Below are 26,679 nucleotides of genomic sequence, written 5' to 3' on the forward strand. Positions count from 1 at the left end.
TTAAAAACATAGAAGGAATTGAACTACCCTGGGCTATTAAATCCTTCTTAAAAAATCATTAATACAGTCTCAGTTGCAGGAGTTCACGCTTGATTACTAGTTTCGATTGTAAGTGGTGATCGTCTTCAGATGTAAAATAAAAAATTAACTGAAACATATTAACTGTTTCTTTAGATGGCATAAATAGAAAAATATTTAAAATTCAAGACATTAAAATTGGACCTGCATACTGAAATTGTATAGATCGACATTGTTAAAAATATACACAAAACAGTATCTGATTAATCATAACTTGTGAAAACTCACAATTCTTTAAAAAGAACAACATCTCAAAGTTGTACAATAAAGGTAACAGTGCAAACGTATGCTTGCGAGAAGATTCTATGGCACCAAGCATTATGCTGAGCCCACTATGTATGATACAAATCCTTGACCATGAATGTTGGGTAGGGGAACCATGAGTGACCCGACAGATGTCAATACGGTAATCGAATTCTTGCCATGCCTGTCCCAGCATGGCATTGTCGACTGTGGCAGTCTTTTCCATATTCTCTCCTGGAGCTCTGCTATATCACGTGGTTGAGGTGGTACGTTCACCAGATCTTTAATGTGTCCTCTCAGAAAAAGTCACACGGGGTAAGATCTGGTGATCAGGGAGGCCATTTCATGAAACAGCTGTCCCCTTCCGTAGCATGACCAATCCTTCAATGCGGCAGCTCCGTGTTCAGGTACCTACGAATGAGAATGGAGTGGAGCCCCTAGCCTGATGAAACATGAACAGAGAGTCCGATTGCATTTGAGGCATCAGCCATTGCTGCAACATGTCCAAGTAGGAATATCCAGTGACAGTGCTCTCGGTGAAGAAGAATGGTCCGTACAGTTTTCGATGTGACAAGACACAAAAAAAATTTACCTTTGGTGAATCATGCTCAGATTCTATGCATTTGTGTGGATGCTTTGTACCCCAGATTCGACAATTATGGCTGTTCACTTTCCCATTAGTGTGAAAAGTGTCTTCTTCGTTAAAAATTAAGTGATCAACAATGCTATCTCCATCCTCATTCAATTCTTGCAACTGCGAACAAAACTCAAAATGCTTGTCTTTGTCATCATCATTAAGCTTCTGCACTAGCTCCAATTTGAATGGTTTCATAGACAGCTTCTGACGCAGGACTTTCCATTTTGAGTTCATGGTATGCACAACGCACCAATTTCTATGGACTCCTTATGAATGTCCTGTACGCACTCCGCATTCACTTCACTCACACTGGGACATCCGCTTCTCTTTGCCGGGCACAAGAAATCCGTTGTAACGAATTCGTTGTGCCAGTATTAATAGCCTTCCTTGTTGGTGGCTTCTTACTGTACTTGGTTCTAAACATCTGGCGAGCAGTTGTAGCACACTTGTTTTTGTCGAACTCCAACACAAAGAAAACTTGCTCCGCACCTCTCACCATGTTTGCGACCAGCGCTGACTATTGGCAAATTACCAAACTATGCTGTCGTGGTATACACGAAAAAAAAACTTTCAGGGTTTCTCTTCAAAATGACATATATATATGATATCTGTACAATGTTTAGTTTTAGTGGGCTAAATAATTGTAAGTGTTCATGGGGTTTATGTACACCCTGTATATAAATCGGACAGCTAAAACCTTTGAAATCCTATTTAAAAAACACCCAGCACTACGAAACACTAAGGCAGCATTTGGAGATCATCTAAATGAAACTAAATGCTCAATATGGCCTATAGAGACATATTTTGAAATTTTACAGACTTTTTGGAAGAACTTGAAGTATGTGCACCTCACGTGAAAGATTTAGATAAAAATTCAGTGTACTACAAGAATTTTGATGCCATGCTGTCAGCAGCAGCTCAATATCTTTGCTATAGCCCAACTCGGCAGAACAAGATCTTAGCAGTGTGCCACACTCAGTGGCAATGTGGCAAGTGGAAGTGTAGACAAGTACACCACCATCTCAGATGCTCTCTGGTGGAAACTCATTTACTCTATGTTTTAGGTCAATGCTTTCATTTTATTTGAGTTTCAACAACATGTCATGTACTAATGTTAAGTGCTTTATCTGCCTCTTAATGCCAAATTAGTTGTATTACCTCTTTAAGGCAGATCCTTGTTATATTTAATAACTTAACAGTATTCTCTCTCCCCTATCCATCACTCATAGTTAAAAAAATTTAATCTATGTCATCTAAAGAAATGTCCAATAATTTGTGATTCTTCAGTTTCTCCTGGTGTATTGGTTGATCAAACAGTCCACGATCAGACGTGTCACCATCATCAGGTATGCTGACAAACTCAGCTCCGGAAGGCGCAAAAAGACGAGTTTTTTTCTCCACCCCGCGTTTCGACCACTGCATTTTCATACATTATCCAACGAAGTAAATATAAATTCCGTATTGTTCATCTTCGAATGTAGCAGCATTTCAATGTACTACGAAAATCCGACTGGCAAGACAGTTTGGGATGTTTGTCAATATGGCCAACTCTACATTCTGAATTTTTTCCTACCTGTGAGAAGAGATGGTTGCTAATAGGAACTTTTATGAATTGTGAATCACATGCAGTATTCTCTTCTCCATAAGAATAATACAAATATAAACATTTTGCCATGTATTCTTTCGTGTTTGCTGCTATCTCATTTAAATCATGTCTGCCTAATAAACCACGAAACTAGAGTGAGACAACAGCAAACGCGGAAGAATATACATATCATGTCATGTTTATATTCTTATTATTCTTATGCCTAATAGTGATACAGTCGGAAATGAAGCACGGCAATTAACTAGATTTTTAAATCTAAGATGACTCTAACTTCTGTGCAAAATGTAATGTACTAAAGAGCGCCTGCAAAGATTTTCAAATGGAGAAAAATTTTCGCTAAACTCTCGTTCAGAACATCTTCTATCATACGCAGTCTATTATGTGGTTCTTGTTGATCATTATCAAAGAAAGCAGCAGTGTAAGTAACAACAAATAGCAGTCTCTTGCCATTGTTTCGCTAATGAGATGATTCCTCTCTCTCTCTCTCTTTTTTAAGCGGCGATAGCGTGCACAAAAGCAAGCCATGCCGCAAGGGGCGACAGGCCATAAATGCTCATTATCAGAATCCGGCAAACTATGCACGACACAGTACAGTAATGCATTTTCAGCTTAGAGTGACGTAAACACCTATAACAGAGAAAACGGCACTTATCAGATCAAAGAAAAATAAGTAATCAATTCAAACTAGACGAAGCACATGAAAAAGGAAGGGTACCCATATAAATACAGACGAAGCGCCTGACGCATTAGCAGTGGCTACCTGGTAAAGCTTAACTGCTAAGCTTACGACTCGAACCAAACTACTGTAGCTGTATCGTCATTCATTCGACCTAATTGTGTCTCATATTACAGTGGACCAACTTTGTTTCGATTTGGAGATGCGGCCCAAAATTTTTCTCTCCCCTTGAATTTCGAGTCTCGAATTTCAGGTACCGCTTAGATTCGAAAATTTTTTTTCCTTGATTTTGAGTCTCATTTTTCAGGTGTGGCTTAGATTCGAGTAAATACGGTGATGTGTCAACCGCATCACGGAGAAATCACATGAGTTTCCATTTGGACGACCCCAGGGCTTGCTCCTGAAAGTGCTCCATATACAAATTTATGACCAAAGGCTAGAGTGGGCTGCCCATTGTGACTCCTTTTGTTTGTTTGTAGTCTTCTCCATTAAAGAGAAAATATGTGGAGGCCAGGAAATACCTGAAACGTTTGGTCATCGTCTTGTCAAATTTCTAACCAATAAGCTGTAGTGACTCTCATAGAAGTATCCTGGTGAGTAATGAAATGATGTCAAAACTTATCAAGATATCTGAATCGTTCGCCCTGAAGTTGTTGAGACAAAATCCACAGAATTGCGGATGTGATGAGTGCTTTTACCCACAGTATTTTCATCAGGTATTTTGCCAGCAAATATGTAGGTGCTCCAGTGTTGCTGAAAGCGGGGCGCAATGGCACCCTATCTTGGTGAGCTTTAGGGAGTCCGTAAAGTCTTGGCAGTAAAGGCCCTTGAGGTAACAGTTTCTTGGTGACCCACTCTGATAAATCTGCATCCTTGAGAAGAGCCCTAGTCTTGTTCTCCACCTTCTTTGTGGGGTCAGTGTGGAACTTCCTGTAGGAGTTGTCATTTAGCAGACTCTACAACTCAGTATAGTTCTTGTGGGAATGAACAGCTGTAGCATTGCCTTTGTCATCATGTAAGACAACAATCTCAGGGCACTCTGCTTGGGTACCGAGTAGCTGCTCTCTCTCTCTCTCTGCTGGTAATGTTAGCGTTGACAATGTCCACAACTAGTGTGAACTTAGGGGTGGGAGCAAAGTTAAATCCCTTCTCCAGAATGGAAATCGCATCATCACCCAGCTCCATTTTGTCAGAGAGCCATGAGAATTTTGGTATTTGATGTCCTGTAGCCTTCCTACGGGCAGAATCATCTGCCACCCAGGTAACACCATCAATCCAATTCTAGGTCCAAGAATTAAAAGAATTGGCTAGTTGTAAATGCATTCTAAATAGTTCCGGGGACTTGTACTAAAGGCTCTGATGGGTAAACTGCACTCTCTCACCTACCAAGGCAAGGCTGGCTGTTTTCTTAATCCTCCTGGCTGCTGCAGAATTGATGTGACGCATGACCTTAACAAAATTCACACAAAATGCTGCTCATGACATCTCTTCAGGAGTGCAAGAGCACTCAGCAAACGGCATCTACAGTGGTGCATCGTGTTGAATTTCTTCATGCTGCAATATACCTCCTCCTCAGAAAGGTGTATGATGTGATTTTTCAGTTTCTCCCTGTGTTTATTGATTGAACAGTCTACAGGTATACTTGCAGTTCACAGTATCCAATAGATACAGTATTTTGGTGATCAGACATGTTACCATCACCTGGTGCACTGATGAACTGAGCTCCTGAGGGGACACAGTGACTGATATCCCCTGCACCTGCAAGCCACTCCGTCGGTGTTCCACCGTTGCGGAGAACACCAGAGGCACACTCAACTGATGTATCCTAACAAGTCAGTGAGCGTGTCCACCAAGATTGCAGCTAAAATCTTAGCAACAATTGAGAACCAGCACTTAGTTTAATTAAGACGACTCTTGGCAAATAAAACAATCTAGTGGACAGAGAACTTACACCAACGGTATTGCAGACACTGGCACTAGTGTCTCTGCAACTGCCAACATGTGGCTGTGGGCATGGAATGCGGATAGAATGGCATATAGATGGCCATGCATTCTCTGGAGCTCAGTTTGTCGTGCACCTTATGATGGTGACACATCTGATTGCCAAAATACTGTGCCCATTGGGCACTATAAACCAGCAGGACTGTTCAGTCAAAGTCAGTTATTAATAGTTTGTTTAATTTTATTTTTATAACTTAAGATGGTCATTGCTTATGATAGAAACTGGTAATAAAGCATGAATTTTGCAAATCAGATTGTAATGATAAAATATTAGAACAGTTATGGATTCTCTTGGGCAAAGTCATCCGCTATTAATTAAGCACTGTTGCACAGAAAACCCATTTTTATGCTGTTACTGTTTATGCAATTGGATGATTAACATGTGAGTGTTAAAAAAAAAAAAAATCTAAAGTAAGTCAGTAAGTAGCCTATGAGCAAAGGTATTTGTTGTTATATTCTCGATAGGTAATATAAGTAGTGGATTATAGAAAGTCATGATACTGTCCACAGCCTTATCCTATTGAGGTTCTGGCATCAAGAAAGCTGTGGGCATACAAGTGGTGCACGACTTTGTCAACTAAGGAGGGTTTCCAACTCAACAAATAATGAAAACCACTCATTTCACATCTGCTTGCTCTGAGGAATTATTGTTCCGAGTCTTTGCCACCAAGCATTCCAACACATGGCACTCATTTTAATAATCAAGTATGTAATTTTTAAGCTGTGTGAACTCCACTGACTCGTCAGTTAATGACGTTGTGTTTTTAAAGGATTAAAGTTTTATCTATGATTGACCCTCTTGTGCTAAATGTCTTTTCCCAGATCATGTCCATTTACTCTGCATTATATCACTGTGTCAGGCAGTTTTAATTCAGTCACCAACTAACTTTGAAGATAGGTCTATGAAATACCAATGTGTTTTTGCCCTATCCCTTTCATTGGATCCTGGAGATCCCATGTTCCGAAATGGTCTAAGAATCGTATTACTTCCTACAACTTACATGCGTAATGATTGTGATGCTAAAGTTACACACATTCTGGCTCATACGTAGGTCTACTGACTGACTGAATGGAGCAGATGTTTAAAAAATTCAAAATTTAAACAGAACTACAAAATCACGTTTGTTGGGCAGATTTGCAATTGGAGACTCTTTCCAAACTTTTGTTGTCCAATTAGTGTAGAAGAGTTATGTGGTATTTGATATTTATTGTTTTACCCTTTACTATGTAATAGAGAAGACAAATAGTATTCACAACTCAAGAAATGCAGTGTACAATCTTTCAGCAGACAAAACTGACTTTGCCGTTTTTCTTCAAGATTACTACCTTCCATCCTCTGTTTTAATGTATTTCATTTCTGGTAGATCCATGTCTCATCCACAATAAAAAGTGATTCACAAAATCAGCAATATTCTTTTTACAACAGTTCTTAACATTTCTGAGAAATTTGCATTTGTATTTGATCAGCATTGAACAAATGCAATTCCCATCCTGTATGAAGATTTCTTGTAATAAGGTGCATATGGCATATTTCATACACCTTTAATTTCCAGTCTTGCAGTACCATAAACTGCACTTTCTGCTTTCAGCTGTGGAGCAGGTTTTTTTGGACAACTTGTGTGTGAATTACTTTGAAGAGAAATAATACAGTGTTTGAATTCAGCCACCCACTTCTTACCTGGCAGTGAAGGAACTGAATCTTTGTAAACTTTCACCAACAGTGGCTAAATTAGTTTTCTCAACAGAAATGTATGACCGTACAGTTTTCCAATCTGTTCATGGGAAGAAGACACACTCAAAACAGCCACTTTAAAAATCCATATTAACAAATAAAATATTGCAGTGCCCGTGTTATTCTGAATTATGATGAAAAGTTATCATTTGGCTATCCAAACACGACTCATGGCCAGACCCAAACTTCCATACATCATCAACCATGTGTTTACAACATATACTTTTACATCCATTATGTATATTCCTATACAGGGGAGACATTTTATTTGAAAGTCGCTTTCCCAGAGTCGTGCATTGTAATTCAGAATAACATAGGCACTGTAATATCTTATGTGTCTGCCAACACTAAGCAAGTGACTGTCAAGTAAAATATCTCTCCTGTACAGGAATATACATAATGGATGTAAGAGTACAGGTTGTAGACACATGGTTGATGACATACGGAAGTTTGGGTCTAGCCATGAGTCTTACTCGGGTAGCCAAATGATACGGTGACTGCTCACGATAAGCATGAAATCGAGGTTTGAGTTATAATATGGCTGACAAAGGAACTATTGTTTTTAAATGCTGACCTGAAAAGAATAATAATAGCTGTGGAAATGGATTATGTATAAAGGAGTGCCAGAATATTAGGATTCGAAAAGGAAACTACTGATAAAGTGAGAGCTCGAATGAAGGCAGATGAAATACTGATAGAAATGAAAGAAAATCTCAAAAGTGGCGTGGACATCTGTTGATAATGCCAGATCATCAATGGTCAAAGAAAATTTTTGAATGGAAACCACACCTGGCAGACGTAAACTTGAGAGACCATGGCATTCTTGGAATGACCATAGCAACGGAATAATGGGGCATCATGGGATACACAAGGAGGGGGCACTGAATAGAGAGGCTTGGCAGAAGATACCAGGAATGCAACAAAATGTTGCTATTAATTGATCTCTGTATTAATTCTGTAATAATAATAATAATAATAATAATAATAACAATAATGAAGGCAGTTCAGAGGACATGGCTAATTTGATAGTTCGGAGGATGTTGCTTTGAAGTTTCTGGTAGTTTGTGTTGTAATGTAGGTTGACAAAGACAGTAGAGAAGCCAGGTTTAAGTTGTGTTATGGTCATTTGCAATTTTTGAATTGGTTCCTCAAAACCTGTTCCGCCTGAATATGTTGGCGATTCCCATAACAGAGCCACAGTTTAATCTTTCCTATAATATTGAAAACTGGTTATGGTTATAAGTTGAAGTTTTGTGTGCAAGTGATAGTTTTATGCTACACACACACACACACACACACACACACACACACACACACACACACACACACACACGCCCATTAGTAGCATGTAATCTGTGGTTCAGCTTGAAAATGAATTGCTCTGGCTGTTTTATTGAGTTGTGCAAGGCTATTTTAGTATATATGTAAAAGAGTTACTTAAGCAAAGAAGTATAAACATGCATTTGTACATTATTATTAGATTCATATGTTATGCCAACTTCATGTCTTGTTTTTTTCACATAACCAGGTTAAAAGATGAGAAAAGAGTGTCAAATATTATTGACAAGGTACAAGAATATCTTGAAAGACAAGCAGTGCCGTCGGAACTTTGTCGTGTATATCTGCGCAAGATAGAGCATCTTTATTACAAATTTGATCCTGAAGTTCTGAAACAGAGAGAGGTCAGTAAACATAATTTCAATGTTTTTTTCCCTTCTTCTTTTCTTTTCCCTTTTATTTTCTTTTTCTTCTTTTCTTTTCCTTCTTCTTTTCTTTTCCTTCTTCTTTTCTTTTCCTTCTTCTTTTCTTTTCCTTCTTCTTCAACAATGTTTAATATGTGTTGTAATATTTGCAATGGTATGTGGATATTCATATTGGTTATTGCATGCACTGTAAATATTGAAGCAGCTATTATTGTTGTTCATTGAGACCTTTGGTAGTAAGCATTGTTGTATGTTGTAACTATCTGTTCATTAAGTAGTACATATCTTGTGATGGTAATGCACTGGAAGTTTTTTTTTTTTTTTTTTTTTTTTTTTGAAATGCAATTTCTGTGGGATTTGAAACCGCTATTTTGATGCAAAATTAGTCCAGGGCAGTTTTGGCAGCATTGCTACCATTAGTAGAAAGATCATTGTACTGAAATGAAAACATTACCTTAATATATTGGAATTTATGTATCTTGGAGACCATATGCGTGATTATCTGAAATATTGCATATAATGGAAACATATGTTTTAAAAGATGCTAAAGAGTGGCAGTAGTAGTATATGGGATGTGAGGAGAGGATCATGTAATCATGTTAAGAATAAGGTTTGTGATAGACAAATATCAAACATGAAAGTAAAAAAGAAAAGGAAATTCCAGGGGATAATTGTCATCATCAAGGTGAAGTTCCAGTTTCCCAGGTGCTTGTGACAAACCTCGTCCAACTTTTTCTACCTTGTACAACTCTGCATCTCAGATCCTATCCCAAAGGAGACAGCTTTTGGTGACTTCCTCGGCCACCATCTCTTTGGCTGTCCAACATGTCTTTTACAATTTATAGTCATTTGAAGGAATTTCTTGGCTATCCTGATGTCTTTGATCCTTAATCTAAATTGCTAGAGTTTCACTAGAACACCGAACGTTACATCTGCATCCATTGTGTTCCTTTCGTTCCTTATGTTACCCTTTTTTGTTTACTTCAGTGTAGATCTAACAAGGTTTTTCAGCAGCTTGGATTTGGTTACTGTCTCCCTCTGTCAGAGCACAGGTCTTGAGTGAGGAGGTCAAAATTGGAATATAGTAGGTGCTGAAGATGGTTGTTTCGCCTTGTGTGGTAATATGGGCAATGCTGCACATTTTCCAGGGTTCTTCCGTTTTGATTAATTTGGGATGTCCTTATCTGCTTACTTTCATGGCTATGGTCTTTGATTCATTGACTTTGAGACCAAACTCCTTAACATTATTGTTCCATATGTTCACTTTTTCTTGGTCATCATTGGTATCTCCCCACATCATAACATCATCAGTGGACAATTCTGCTTTCAGTTCAGGTCCATAGTGATCCTGTAAACTTTCCACAATATTGTCGTATCACAATGATGAAGAACAGTGGAAACAAGGCACTCCTCTGCTGAACTCCGCGTTTGATTTCCATTTCTTACTCCAACACAGCTGACATGTCTCTGTAGAGTGTCTTCACTTTCTCAGTCAATGCCTTGGGCTTACTTCCCTTCTCTGGAGATTCCAAATTTTTGTCTGTTACTACACTTCATAGGCTTTTTCTGTTTCTGGAAGACTAGTGTCATGCTTCTATCTTTTTTCTGATATTTTTCAAGTAGTGTCCTTTTTGTGAAGATCAGATCAATTGTACTCCTATTTTTCCTAAACCCATCCTGTTCTTCACCAAGGAGAGGTTCATTCATCCTTCAAAGTCTCTTTTCTATGGTATTCTCTGAAGCTATTAATCTGTGTGAAAGTAAAGTTATACCTCTCTAATTTTGAGGTAGTTTTCTATTACCTTTATTGAATAATCAAACAATGGAAAATCCAGGATGGACTGTAACAATACGAGAGAAGAAAACTTGCTACACACCATGTAGCGGAGATGCTGAGTCGCGATTGGCACAATAAAAAGATTCACACAATCATAGCTTTCGGCCATTAAGGCCTTTGTCAGCAGTAGACACACACACACACACACACACACACACACACACACACAAGCGCAACTTGCACACACGTCTGCAGTCTCAGAGAGCTGAAACTACACTGCGAGCAGCAGCACTAGAGCATGATGGGAGAGGTGACAAGGTGGTGGTAAGGAGGAGGCTGGGGTGGGGAGGGGGAGGGATAGTATGGTGGGAGTGGCGGACAGTGAAGTGTTGCAGTTTAGACAAAGGATAGGAGAGAAGGTGCGGAGGGGGGAGGGGGTGAGTAGCGGAAAGGAGAGAAATAAAAATAAAAGAAATTAAGACTGCGTGTGGTGGTGAAATGACGGCTGTGTGGTGCTGGAATGGGAACAGGGAGGGGGCTAGATGGGTGGGGACAGTGACTAATGAAGGTTGAGGGCAGGAGGGTTACGGGAACGTAGGATGTACTGCAGAGAAAGTTCCCACCTGCGCAATTCAGAAAAGCTGATGTTGGTGGGAAGGATCCATATGGCACAGGTTGTGAACCAGTCATTGAGATGAGGGGTATCATGTTTGGCAGCATGTTCAGCTACAGGATGATCCACTTGTGTTTTGGCCAGAGTTTGTCTGTGGCCATTTGTGTGGACAGACAGCTTGTTTGTTGTCATGCCTACATAGAATGCAGCACAGTGGTTGCAGCTTAGCTTGTAGATCACATGACTGGTTTCACAGGTAGCCCTGCCTTTGATGTGATAGGTAATGTTAGTGACCGGACTGGAGTAGGTTGTCGTAGGAGGATGTATGGGGGCAGGTCTTGCATCTAGGTCTATTACAGGGGTATGAGCCATGAGGTAAGGGATTCGGAGCAGGGGTTGTGTAAGGATGGACGTGTATATTGTGTAGGTTCGGTGGACGGCAGAATACCACGTTAGGAGGGGTGGGAAGGATAGTGGGTAGGACATTTCTCATTTCAGGGCACGACGAGAGGTAATCGAAACCCTGGTGGAGAATGTAATTCAGTTGCTCCAGTCCCGGATGGTGCTGAGTTACAAGGGGATTGCTCCTCTGTGGCTGGACTGTGGGACGTTGGGAGGTGGTTGGAGACTGGAAAGATAAGGCACAGGGGATTTGTTTTTGTACAAGGATGGGAGGATAATTATGGTCAGTGAAGGCTTCAGTGAGACCCTCGGTATATTTCGTGAGGGACTGCTCATCACTGCAGATGCGACGACCACAAGTGGCTAGGGTGTATGGAAGGGACTTCTTGGTATGAAATGTGTGGCAGCTATCGAAGTGCAGGTATTGCTGGTGGTTAGTAGGTTTGATATGGACGGAGGTACTGATGTGGTCATCTGGGAAGGTGGCTTGTTGGGTTTAGTAGGACCAGGTGAAGCAAATGGGGGAGAAGTTGTTGAGGTTCTGGAGGAATGTGAATAAGGTGTCCTCACCTTCAGTCCAGATAGCAAAGATGTCATCAGTGAATCTGAACCAGGTTAGGGGTTTAGGATTCTGGGTTTTTAGGAAGGACTCCTCTAGATGGCCCATGAATAGGTTAGCATAGGATGGTGCCATGTGGGTGCCCACAGCCGTACTACGGATTTGTTCGTAGGTAATGCCTTCAAAGGATAAGTAATTGTGGGTGAGGATATAGTTGGTCATGGAGACTAGGAAGGAGGTTGTTGGTTTGGAATCCATAGGGCGTCTGGAAAGATAGTGTTCGATAGCAGTAAGGCCATGGGCATTAGGAATGTTAGTGTACAGGGAGGTGGCATCAATAGTGACGAGCAGGGGGAAAGGGAAAGGAACTGCGGAGAGTCGGTCGAGGAAATGGTTGGTATCTTTTATATAGTAGAATAGCACCCCGTCTTCAGGCAAGTGGTTGAAGGTGTTGGTCTACAAGAGCAGAGATTCTCTCTGTGGGGGCACAGTAACCGGCCACAATGGGACATCCTGGGTGGTTGGGTTTATGGACTTTAGGAAGCATGTAGAAGGTGGGAGTGTGGGGAGTGGTAGGGGTAAGTAGAGAGATGGACTCTAGGGAGAGTGTCTGTGATGGGCCTAAGGATTTGAGTAGTGGCTGGAATGGGGTCACTGTGGCATGGTTTGTAGGTGACAAGGCAGCAGATAAGGCAGCAGTTCATGCGCTTTCATAGAAGATGGGGGCAAGAAAATGCATCGAAAGTATGCTCACAGATTAGTGAGGGTTAGAGCATTTATCATCAAACCAAATATTGCACTAGACTGAATTGAGGCTGTGCTATCAAATTGGCACTTTAAAAAAAATGATATCTGATGATGTTGAATATCACATGAAACATGTGATTTAGGGCTATCATCATCTTCATTCTGGTAAAAAGAGATAACTCGCGAATATCTGCGGAAACACCATTGAGAATATGTCCGACAGTTCTGACAACACACCCCCATTGTATTCACCCAGAAGTTGTAGATCTACAGCATCTGGGAAGAGTCTATGTGAAATAACGGATGCATATCTAATTCTGTGCTTGCTGTTTCAGTTGATGACTGCCTTCCAACTGTAATTTATGAGGATCTACAACCTCTGGGATAATACAGTGGGAGTACAAATTGTCAGGCACATTCTCTCTGGTGTTTCAGCAAGCTTTGTTTAGTGTGAAGATCGAGAGAATGCTAAATCTTGTGACACCCAATATCACCAGATAACATGTTTGTTTCTTGTTATAAACACTTTTTTTTTAAAAAAGTGCCAATTGATAGAGTGGTCACAAATGCTTAAATACCTTCTTTCTTTTCCTGACTAGTCTTTTGTTGTAAATTTTCAGGTTCAGGAAGTATTTGGTGTCAAGACATGGGCTGGTCCTCTAACTCTGTACTCTGCCCTTTTGTCCTTGGTGTTTACAATTACTGCAAAGCAATCAATGGAGTTTAGGTTTCCCATTCCCACAGCACTAATTACTCTGTTCTCCATGGACATTCTCTTGTATTATTTGCTTCGTGCAAATACTATTGGATAACTGAAGGAGGAAAAAAGAACTTATTTTTGCGACAATTGTGTATCAGTATTTTATTTTTAAGAAATTTCCAACTTTTTTATGCAAAATCAGTCACTTATCCTCTACAACAAAATTTGTGAGTTAATTACTAATGAAAAAATACCAATGCCCCTCCAGGCTATCTGGAAACAAGCAGTCAAATTGAAAGTTGCTTTTGCAGCATAGTTTTCCCTGACACTGCGTCATACATGACTGACAAAAATTCTTTGCTGGACTGGCATTAAATACTGGTCAGTTGTATTTCATGTCTTTTATGGTATTCCAGCCCGATGATGATTTGAAAGCCTGCCAGATGGCACGGCACTGAGACAGCTGCTGAATGGCACTGCTACATCTGTGAGTTCTAGTATTGCATCTGCAGTGTTGGCTGCACTGTGCCCACACTGCTCAATCAGTGCTCGTGGCCGCATTATAAAGCTAGCTGTGTAGTGGCTCCATCTTCTGTGTGTATTCATTGCACTCTTGAATCGTTTTGATTACACACCATTATTTTGGTCAGAGCTATTGCTGCACATTAGGTTTTTCCCTCTTGGTTTACTCATTTTGTCTCCGTAGTATGTTTTCCTCTTGTTATGCTGTTCACATTCTGCAGTCCATTATTGATGACCTCTGGCTGGTCAGTCCAACATCAACAGGTTATTTGGTCGTTCCCTATTTTCTGTCGCTATAAGTTGCACATGCTGAAATGAGAGTCTAACCGTAGGCGAGTGTACAGGCATGGCACAGGAAGCATGAACACCAACACAGCGTGATGTAAGAGAGACTATGGTCCGCAAAAGAGGCAAAATCCCACTGAAGATATGTGTGTGCATATAAATCGTAATTGGTTGCCCTTAGGACATTATGCCATTCCACTTTGCCTTTCACTGTTTTGTTTAAGTGGCCATTTTTACATTAACTCTGTATGCTGTCATTACACTTGATACAATAGCTCTAGATACTCCCATAGATTTCACACTGTTAACCGATATGCACCAATTTGATAATTTGCCTTCATTAGAAGTCAGCAAAGTCTGACATGATAATAGATCAGTAATTAGTACAGTAACATGATAGAGTATCCCTTCAGCGCTCTAAGACAGTTGTTATTGAATGGGAAAACAAAAGAACATCATGTTGAGGTCACAAAACAAGTTCCTGAATGGTGAGTTTATGTCACTGTGATTATGTTGTTGTGTCCAGTATCTGCACAGTTGCAATACTGGCAAGATTAATTGTAAAAACGAAAATCTCTTTATTTCTGTTCCAGGGTGAGCTACCTCCAGATGCTGTTACAAGTGTCCAAGTTATGGAGAAACTGTGTAAGTTCGTGTATGCCAAGGACTCAACAGACCGTCTTCGTACTCGTGCTATTTTGTCACACATTTACCACCATGCTCTTCATGATAACTGGTTCCAAGCTCGAGACCTTATATTAATGTCTCATCTGCAAGAAACCATTCATCATTCTGATCCTCCAACACAGGTAATGCACCTTGATGACTTACATTATCAGTTCTCCTTTCCATACTTGTTGATACTTTTCAGCATTAATGTCATACATGCAAACTGAATGTGAGTAGCTTGATGATTATAGATATTGAAATGGGGCGTGAGCATCGTAGTAACAAGTTTTTCATAACTTACAAAATGGACAGTATAGGTCCTGGGTGTAGGGAACATTGCTTCAATGGTTTAATTATATGCTCCCAGCATGATGTGTATAATAGCTCACTCTTTCTCTCTGCCAGTGTAGACATATGGATTATATTTGTAGATGGGTGTTAAACCCATTCGTGCTGAGCTATTTATTCCCCAAAATACAATAATGGGAAATACAATAAAACAACCATCTCATCTATTCCATTATAGCAGTCTTCAAAGCCCCTATGCTATACATCTCAGCCGCAGCCGTGTCATAGACTATCTCAGTTGCATTCCCATCTTTCTTTAACATAGCACCTTTGTTATTACCATAAGTGCAACATCTCTTTACACGAACATTGTACATAAACGTAGCCTCTGAACTCCAGAACACTTCTCCCGGTACCCACCTAAAAGGCCCCCAAAGACCCTGTTCAGTATCACTGTAGCTAGCTTATCCGTAACATTCTTATGTTTGAAGGTCAGACATGCAAACATATCAGAGAAATTGTGTTATATGGCCAATCCTATGCCCAACTCTTCATAATCTGGATGGAAAATTCATTCCACTGTATCTAGATGACTTGAACCCCAAGCTTGGTGGAGATTTGTGGTGGCATCTGTGTGATCTGGATTCACCGGTGAACAACAACTCGTCCATTTTCCATGACAGCTTAATCCCTTTTCTCATATAAAATTTACCTTGTCATATTCAAATCCAATGCCATCTTCGTTGATGTTGACCTGTGTCTCATTCTCATTAAAGCTCAGATTGGAATCTCAGTCCATATAAAACGAACCAATAAGCAGAATCACCACCACTTTAAAATCTGCTACCACTTTCACATCAAGTGCTTACTTGCCAACAACCTAGACATTTGTGATAAATGTATATGCTCCAAGACCAAATCTCTCATCGCCTATACAAACCACCTGTCTTGTCTTACAACTGTGCTACAGATCTTATACACACACAAATCTCCTGGGCAGGTACGTCCTATCAAACTCCTATGAATACAGCTGCCACTTCGGGGGAGGGGGGGGGGAGGAAGCAAACCCCCTTGTTACCTAGTATCAACTGGGTCTTGAATGCTTCAGTACATGTCAGTTAAGGCTGTGACTTCCTCAAGTTTAGCCCTGAAAGGGGATTGTTTTTTCCATACCACCCTCTGTAATTCTCTATTGTTGTCATAACTTTGCTAACAGGCTTGCCAAACCATACAACATAAGCAGATAATTATGCCCAACCAATCTGAAAATCCAAGTGCTGGAAGTAGTTTCTTCTACTTTTAAGTGTTTGTATCAGCAGTACTTGAAATTTTGCCTTCTGTCTCCATGTAACTTAAGAAAACTTTAATTTCATGTGATTCTAGAACATACATTGCAAACAGTACACTAATGTTGTGATAACACACTGAAAGCTAGTTTACTGCAGTCTAGATTTTTTACAGGGTTCATTTCATGGCTTGATTTTAGCTGAATGTAATACTACGTATATTTTCGTTGAAATATAGGTTATTTAAAAAATTGCTTTATAACATCTTCATTTCTGGTTGTGTGTGACTGAATTGTTTGGATGTTCATATCATTTACGTATCATTTGCAGAATTATTATCTTTTTTTAAAATGTCAATAATCTAATTTTGAACTCATATAAAATACTCAAAAGTTTTGCACAATCTGGATATCTGCAAATTTGTATGGTCTGAGATTCAAGGGGTGTAGGGAATGAAAGTATAAGCCTTACAAAACAAACAAAATTTGTTGTGAAATACTCCATTTACCCTTTTTCCCAAACTGGTCATTCGAAAAATACGGCGACATCTTACATATGCTGATTAAACTACTGTTGCTGAGGTCAGTGTTTTTACACTGTGTAATAGGTTAACATAGGGGTCATCTTTCATTTACAGATGAATCTTTTGCAATTGAGGCCACTGAAGATTTATTTTGAAGAGTCAGGGAAAGTTGTGTGACACTGGCACTCTTACTCCTGCCACTGGTGCAATCACAAGCAATGTTTAACCTAACGATAATTTGTTTTAATGGACTATCTATCATGTAATATATTTAATTCTTTCTTGCACAAGCATATGGTTTTCTTCTTATTTAATTTTGTGTAAGATTTGTGAGCATCACAGCCAGCTGTCGCTATGCTTAACATTGAGAGGATGCTGTTGTGGTTGTCATGCAGTAAAGATGTTGAGAGGGCGAGCTGTATGACAAATGCATCAAGGAGGTTAGACTCTATTCTAACCTCCTCATGCTACAATGATGCTCTTCTTTTTTAACAGTGAATTGTTAACTGTTTTCCTGAACTTGTCACTAAAGTAGTATACTAGCTAATTAGCTCTGTTGAGCAAAATGTAACATCAATTTTACCAAAATATATTATACAATAGTAAAAGAAAGAACTTGACTGTTTTCGTAATAGTGATAAAAAAAGAGATTACAACTAAATATTTTTCTGAGTTAGCTGTTTTTTCATATGTAGTATGAATCAACAATATACAATTCTGCAGGAGATGGTAAAACTGTAGGTAGGAGCCAATGGTGCACTAATGTTTTTTGTACAGCAATTTTGACAAAACTCACAATGAGGTATGACAGGAATGAAAGGGAGTGTGTCAGCTGCTTGTTTTACACAGCCAATGAGAGAGCAGCGGGCAGGGGATGGTGTTTGGAAGCAAGAGATGAAGGAAAATATTGTCACATTCTCATGTCAGTACAGATGCAAAATCTGTTGTGTATTGGGAAAAATCTGTATTCTCAGAGTCCACCATAACTGTGACCTCAGACACTGCAGCAAATATGGAAGAATGAGCAAAGTATTTGTGACGACAAAGTTGCTATGAGGGGCCCGCCTAAGCATCACATCAGAAATTGATACATATTTAGAATAAACTCCCAATATTTGTTACAATCAAGATTATAAATTTCATTGCTGCCTCTTCTCTTACCGCTCATTAGTCTGGTGAAACTACCATCCCAGATAACAATAAAAGTGGTGGTGGCAACTGCGATTAAAAATAGTAATACCACAGATGACTGCTTAGATAATAGGCAAAGGAGGAAGTGCAGGTAAAAATAAAGGCAAACTCTTTACCTTTGTTTATTTTATTTCTTCTTTATTGTTGAATTGTAAACAATCAATAAATCACATAAGTTTAGAATAGCTATCAAGTTAACTTTTTTAGACAGATATTTTATATCAATGAAACAATTTGTTATTTCACTGAGTCTCGTGAGATCATCCAGTGTGTGAGGAGCTTTCCTGCAATGACAACTGGAAGTCATAAATAATCAGAAGGGTGCGCAATTGGATTTTTGTCAGCAGATACTGCAGAGCATTCCATTTGGTTGGTTCTTGCGTCCTGGAGCAGGCTGTTCATTAGGTGATGCAGCATGCTTATACTTATTTTTTGGAAGGTGAACCTAATGCCAGAATGTTGGCTTCAGGGAACTTTGTGATATTAACATTGTGTACCAGGCCGGGACACACAGTTCAGCTCTGAGCTTGTGATGCCCCCTTTTTTTTTTCCTCTCCAAGAATGCTACTACCATGAGGTATGTGGGAGAGCTTGTGCAAAGGTTGGAAAGGAAGAGTGAGATACTGAGAGAATTGATGCTGTGGGGGCGGGAGGTTGCTCATTCTGCAAGCACTTTGTTCATGAAAGGCAAGAATCCAGGTTAGGCACACAGTTTTAATTTACTAAGAGGTTTCAAGACAGCACACATGCCACAAGAGACTGAAAAATCATCCGGGAAACAATCCTCTACTAGGCTGCAGCTAAGCCAGTATCCTTTCTTAGATGAGTGCTAGTTCCACAAGGTTTGTGGGATAACTTTAGTGAGATTTGGAAACAAGGATAGAGGCACTGGTGGAAGTGGTATTCAAATACGTAAGTCCCCAATATCATTGCCTATGAAAAATAAGGTTTCTTGTTTTTGAGTCTCGGCCTGGCATAAAGTTTCAATCTGTCAGGAAGTGTCAAAACAGCACATATTCCATTATAAAGTGAGAGATTCATTCTGTCGATTATAGGATTGGACAGTTAGCTTGAATGATCCTGTCCTGATACTGCACAGCCATCAAATTACAGTTGGCAGTGGTGTGAAGTGATGGACATCTGTACATGATACTGCCGGTGAAGGTGACTGTCCTACCTCCCTGTTAAACTCGAAGGACTGCATGCCTGAGTAGCGCATTGGTACCTGACTGCCTTCATGCACTTCTATGAAAATCACAGTGTCAGAATCAGTGAACAGGGCTCAATGCCATTGATCCATTTCAGGTGTCACCATGTTCACCTCCTTCATACACCACTGCATTGATGGGTTTGTAATGTTGTCTTTAATGACCACCTAGCAGTCGAGTTGATATGAAGATTGGTACATATTGTCTGTTTTGACACAGACCTCACATCTATCTCCGAAAAGGCAGCCCACATTTCTTGTCAGGTTACTTAAGAGCCATAGTCACCAACTTATGTTGTTGACCTTGGACAACGATTTCAAGACATCGGCAGTATTTTTTGTTTCATAATAGTGTCAGTGTACCTCCATTTCAGATGGGGAGGTTCCCACTCCTACAACTCTTCTTGTTGTACAATTACAATACAAGTACAGTCCAAGCCTGAAGTGACACATTGAGGCATGTTGAAAACTAAATGATGCACACAAATGCCATTGCCCTACTCATGGCTGAAGACATAGTACACTCTGCTGATCTACACGGAGAATGCATGCTTCTTTTCAACTACACTACATTTGTAGAAGTTTCCTGTTGTCAAAAGATTAATTTCTGATCCAGTATCAGATCATGGGAAGGTATTGACCACACCCAAACTTGAAAGGGGCCATTAATTTGTATGGATACTAGGGAAAGATGGTAGAAATCACATTATCATCGTTTATTGCACATACACAAGCCTTTCAGGCCCATGGCAGAAGACAGAAATATACAAATACAAATCATACATAGAACATAATGAAATGATTATTAACACAGGAAGTCCATGAATCATGACAAAATACTTGTAATATCACAGAAATTTATTACGTATGTTCACCCATTTACTTCTTTCTTGGGTGTCTTCAGTGCTGCCTGTCGGATCTGCTTCTTCTGGGGTCACTAGGGTCCTGTCTGTCAACATCGTTCACAGAAGACCTCTTGGATGCCTACCATTGGCTGGTGTAGAAGTACTCTTTTAGATAGAGTGCCGTCTGCTTGTAGAACATATCCTGCCCACTGTAGCCTACTTCTTGCAATCACTCTTCCAATATCAGTTTTCTCAACCGCCTATACAAATTTTCATTGTGCCTTCTTTCCCATCTTGCAGTTTCAGCATTGTATATTGGCCCATAAATTTTTTATAAAATCTTCCTCTCAAACACACGAATGCACTCTTCCATTATCTGTGTACTTGTCCATATCTCTCAACCATACAGTACAACCGGTTGCACTAGTGTTATGTAGAGCTTTATCTTGCTTTTCTGGGATATGATGTGTGGCATGTATAGGTGATTTGAACGGTAGCACACCCGGTTTGCACTTATTGTTCTTCGTTGAATTTCCTTCTCTTTCGCACTTTTATTTGACAACATTGACCCCAGGTACTTTAATTTTTGAACTCTTTCAAAATTGTGACTTTCTGTACTGATGTGGCCCATATCATTTTGTCAATGAGAGACTACCATATACTTTTCTCATCGTTGACCAGTAACCCTAGTTTTCTCACTTCTGTCATAAATCAAGAGGTGTCTACTGTCGCCCCATTCTGAGTTTCATCCACAATCACCACATACAAATCATAATACTATCAGGTAGAAGATTTAGAAAATATAGCAACTTAGATGTATTCTGAAATCAGGTCAGAGCCAAGGTGCTGCTTTGCCAAGGGTAGCCTCCACTGGTACAAAAACAATCACAAAACAACAGAAGAGAATGAGTAGTGAAATAGAGCTACACACACATAACTGAGAACATGCTGGAGAGAAAATGCTGAACCATGAGAACCTGGTTAATCAAAATCTTGCTAAATCTTGCTGCATGGCTGACGCTGCTGCTGTCCTGTTGCATCACGAAATGCTCGCAGTTACCGTGCAAACAAAAGGACAATTGAAGTCAGGCAACATCATCAAGCTCTGTTCAATGTAATAAGCAGTTATCTTTATTACAGCCTAGTGGTGTATGACTACAATGAAGACCCAGTCACAGATGAAGCAGCTGCTCTGAGGAGATTTCACAGAATGGGGAGTAGTGGTGGCGGCCAGTCATCTCAAAGAATGACTGGCACCACACATCATTATACAAACAATCTCAAAAAATAGTATCGGTGCCAACCTGTGGGTGGGGAAATGGCTGTTTCTGGTTTGCTGTGCCATATAAACTGACCATTACTTTTTGTCTCAGAGGTCTCCTAACCAGGAGCAGTCTCCACTGTTGGAATGGTGGGCTTTATTAGCTTGAATCTCAGACCAAGAAGACAGTAAGACGGTCCATTCAAATGTGAATGTTTTTAATGGTTACCACCATCTCTAACAAATTAATCAATTCCTCTTAAGGTGACAGCAGACGAAATCCGTTTACCAACTTTGATTCCTCTGTATGGCAGAAAATACTATTGTGAAATTTATTTTCTTTCTAAACTTTCTTTAATGCCTTAATTTACAGATAAATTTTTAGATACTTCGAAATAAAATTGATTTAATTACTTCTTGACTCACGTTGTGCTCTCAGCCTTATGTAGTCCCCCACGTGCTTGTTATGGCAATAGGTAGGTGTTAACAGGTGGTGGACCTGGAATACATTTTAACCTAGGAAAGATGTGGCATTTTACATTGCTAGGACTCCATTACAAAGATGCAACAAAAATTTTGCTGTGTGAGATTCCTGTTGTGCAAGAGTGGGCCTGCCTATTTGTACCATTACACACACATCAAAGATGGCAGTTGCCACTCTTTTTCTGAGTAAACACTTTTTAACCCATAGTTCTGTATGGCTATATTATAGTTAGATATTGGCGTGTTAGTAGACCAGGCCATGTGGAAAAGTGTATACATCTCTTGGACCTAATTGTATGTGGATCATGGTTGGATTTACGAGGTTCTCAAGCTTCTGCTTCATGTCTTGTACGATCCTGTCTGAGCTGATCAGCATCTGTTTGTGTGATTAAGCGCTGGAGTTTATAATCTTCTATTGTAAAATATCTAATATTTTGATGTGGATTTGTGCTATCCTAGGTTTTTTTAAAGCTATTTCTTGTCATCAGTGCAGAACTTGCTCCAGTGGATTTGTCAAGGGAGTGTGTCATCAGTTTGCTTGACATTGCCAATTCATCTGATCCTCTGAGTATTAACAGTTATGAACACTCACTTTCTTTCCTTTCTAATGTATGGGATAGAACCATGTACTCTCCCTGACAGGGAGCACAGTAAGATACTAGCAGCAAAGATGATGTTCATGGGAGATGAGAGTGAGACTGTACTTGAATCCAAAGCTACAGTTTTGTTACATTGACATCGAAACAGTAATAAATGAAATGTATACATTTAGTAACAAATGCAAATCACGTGTTTACAGTCAATCTTTTATTTTTTTCCTGCTTAGATACTTTACAACCGTACAATGGCGCACTTAGGACTGTGTGCATTCAGGCATGCAAATATCAAGGATGCGCATAATTGCCTAGTTGATTTGATGATGACTGGAAAGGTCAAAGAACTTCTTGCCCAAGGTTTGCTACCTCAGGTAGGTTGGTTTCCTATTTGAAAGTTACACTTTTATAAATTTACTTTGGTAGTAATCAGAAGACTTTAAAATATGTGTGTCTGTGAAATTAATGACAGTTAATCATAAAACTATTTCTTTCTCCAGCGGCAGCATGAGAGGAGCAAGGAGCAAGAGAAAATAGAGAAACAGAGGCAGATGCCATTCCATATGCATATTAATCTTGAGCTCTTGGAGTGTGTGTATCTGGTATCAGCCATGCTCATTGAAATACCATACATGGCAGGTAAGAAACTAATTTCTGTATTATTGTTCTCTTGCAAACACGAAAAAACAAAGTAATTATATGCTATTGCACAATTCAGCCACTGAACTAGTAAGAGCAGTTTCTTATAATGGTGATATCATTCTTAATTGATGCTGTTCTCATTTGATTTTTGTACATATTAAAAATTTTGTAAGAATTAAGATTAAATCAACTTCCCACTACCTAAAAATATTATTTCCTATTAGCAAAAGTGTTCTTGATTGGTACATGCTTGACACTGCGTGGTGCCAGTATGTTACAAAAAGCCACAGGCAAAAATGTGTATCTTCATGTGGTCATATCTCATATTGTATGGATCACAGGAGACGTGTCAAGTGTTTTTGATAGCCCTCCGCAAACGCAATGATTTTTGAGTATGAGAAGTACCAGTTGTGGGGATGAGCACTTCTTTAATTTGTGCTCATGACAGATGGTCAAAACTTGTGCCATATGATCTTAAAGAATATTCTTGGGAACTTCAAAATTTTTTTTGACCAAGATCCAGAGGTTCAAAGTTACTGTCCTTATGCATGTAATATCTGGTCTGAGGCATAAATGTAATTTTAACTGATGTAGTGAACATACAGCAACAGTTCTAGGGTCATAGGTCACCAAAATTTGGTTTTAGCCAGCATTTTTTCACTAATAACATTTTATGACATGCATCTCACAAGGGAACCTCCCCATCGCACCCCCCTCAGATTTAGTTATAATTTGGCACAGTGGTTAGGCCTTGAAAAACTGAACACAGATCAATCGAGAAAACAGGAAGAAGTTATGTGGAACTATGAAGAAAATTAGTAAAATATACAAACTGAGTAGTCAATGCGAAGACAGGGAGCATCAAGGACACTGGGAGTCAAGGAGCGCGGTGGTCCCGTGGTTAGCGAGAGCAGCTGAGGAACGAGAAGTCTTAGGTTCAAGTCTACCCATGACTGGAAATTTTAATTTTTTATTTTCAGTTTATGTGACAAACTCTTATGTTTTCATCACTTTTTTGGGAGTGTTTATCACATCCACAAGAAAACCTAAATCAGGCAAAGTAGAAGAATCTTTTCACCCATTCTCTAAGTGTACAAGTTAGGTGGGTCGACAACATATTCCTGTCATGTGACGCACATGCCGTCACCAGTGTCGTATAGAATATATCAGATGTGTTTTCCTGTGGAGGAATCGGTTGACCAATGACCATGCGATCAAATGTTTTCGGTTCCCATTGGAGAGACACGTCCTTTCGTCTACTAATCGCACGGTTTTGCGGTGCGGTCGCAAAACACAGACACTAAACTTATTACAGTGAACAGAGACGTCGATGAATGAATGGACAGATCATAACTTTGCGAAAGTAAAGGAAGTAAAATTTTCAGTTGAGCGAAGACTTGAACCAAGGTCCTCTGGTCCCGCAGTCACTTACTCTAACCACGGGCCCACGGTGCTTCTGCGCTTATAGTCTCCTTGATGTTGCCTATGTTACGCATGGAACACTCAGTTTGTATATTTTACTAATTTTTTTCATAGTTCCACACAACTTCTTCCTGTTTTCTCGATTGATCTGTGTTCAGTTTTTCAAGGCCTATCCACTGTGCCAACGTATAACTAAATCTGAGGGGGGTGCGATGGGGAGGTTCCCTTGTCAGTATAATGACCACGCCAGGTCTGTAAAAACGTATCCAAAGTGTGATATTCCAGTGACAAAAAACAATGGGCTAAAAAGGGTCTTAATATGCCTCAAAAGAAGATAAAATGACTGCCAAAAATTACGTAAAAGTGGAAAGGCGCAATTTCAGTGAAATATTTCTAATAACATTTTTACTCCTTTAAGATACTGATTTGTTATTTATCTGTGTCAAAGCATATAAATGTATTGAAAGCTACAAATAAGCTGTCAAAACTTTACTAACCTAAAGAATTCATTTTATATAAGCAGCACACCCTGATGTAGCAGGCAAAGGAAAGCAACTGGCTGAAAAAGTTTTAGTGAGGAAAGCAGAATGAGAATTGAGGTGGCTGGTTCCCCACTTTTCTGTCAGAGTCTTGTGCTCTGACAGAAGCATTTTTCTGTTAGTTACCACATATTCAAATGTAATCAGTTTCAGAGTTGCTTAACGCCATCATCAAACCCCATAGCAGACCCCCATGAAATCACTGACGTTTAAGTAATTCCCCAAAGCAATAATGATGTATTCCATCCAGTGTGTCAGATATGTTGACAGTCAGTTAGGTGATGTCATACAAGCCATAATGGCTTTTGTGACATCACTGCTGATCCTCAGTATGTGTAATATACTGAATGGTGTATACAGCTGACTGTGTTTTGAAAGTACAAGAATATGGAAACACCCAAAAAACAATACATTACCATGCCCAATAATACAGTGTAGGAAAACCATTGGTATAGCTTCCAGTTATGTTGGAATGGATAAATACAGGTTCTGTTTGGTTTTCAAGGAAATGTTATATCAGTCTTCTTGCAAAATAGTGGCAGATCAGGTAATGGTGATGGAGGGAGTAGCAATCGCATACCCTTCTCTCCAATGTACACCATAAAGGCTCAGTAATATGAAGATCTGGTGACTGGTGGTGAGGGGAGATGAGACAGTTCATTCTTGTGCTCACAAACCCAGTCTTGGATGACGGGAGCTGTGTGAACAGGGGCCCTGTTGTCTTGGAACACGACATCACACTTGGTGAACAAATATGATTCCATGGGATGGATCTGATTGGCCAGATTGGTCACACAATCCTTGGCAATAATCTGACCTTGCAGAGTAACCACAGGGCACATGAATAGCACAGTATGGCTGCCCAAGTCAACACTGAACCCCTGCCATGTTTCACTCTGAATGTGAACTCTGCCAGAAGTTGGAAATAGTGTAGAACAAAACTCATCCAGCCAAATAACTTTCTTTTATTGCCCCTTAGTCCAGGTTTTAGAACTTTGGCACCACGTTTTCCTGTTGCAGGCATTTAACCACTGATAGTGGTTTTGGAATTCCATCTCACACTGCAATTCCCTGCTTATGGGCTTATGGAGCTGCCTTCATGTTGTGTGAATGTTGACATGCTTCATGAATGTGACATTCATGTCTGCAGTAACTCTTGTAGGTGTCATCCCATCTTATTTTTCGTCACAATTCTCGTCAGTGCTCATTTGTCATTATCACTTTCGTTTCATTGTTACTTAATGGTTCATATTTTTTAACTTTTCCTGTATGTGGTAAAATCCATATTTTTTAACTTTTCCTGTACGTGGTATAAATCTGCAATACGGTGCCTCTTGAATTGAAACACCAAACACTTCAGGTCACCTTGATTATAGAAGCACCCACCATATGAGCATCAACAGTTTCCCCACATTTGATCTCCAAGAAAACAGTAGTTATGGGGAAATG

General features: G+C 39.7%; 1 protein-coding gene across 1 annotated transcript in view; it reads left to right on the forward strand.

The window, feature by feature from the left end:
- LOC126203138 (eukaryotic translation initiation factor 3 subunit C) overlaps window positions 1-26,679 on the forward strand; it is a 73,244-nt gene that overhangs the window by 34,561 nt on the left and 12,004 nt on the right. The window contains exons 11-14 of the mRNA XM_049937385.1: window positions 8,502-8,655; window positions 14,875-15,090; window positions 22,861-23,001; window positions 23,128-23,266. Coding sequence (XP_049793342.1) covers window positions 8,502-8,655; window positions 14,875-15,090; window positions 22,861-23,001; window positions 23,128-23,266 — 650 coding nt within the window. The remainder of the gene's footprint in view (window positions 1-8,501; window positions 8,656-14,874; window positions 15,091-22,860; window positions 23,002-23,127; window positions 23,267-26,679) is intronic.

This window comes from Schistocerca nitens, chromosome 9 (genome assembly GCF_023898315.1).
Source record: "Schistocerca nitens isolate TAMUIC-IGC-003100 chromosome 9, iqSchNite1.1, whole genome shotgun sequence".
Lineage (NCBI taxonomy): Eukaryota > Metazoa > Arthropoda > Insecta > Orthoptera > Acrididae > Schistocerca > Schistocerca nitens.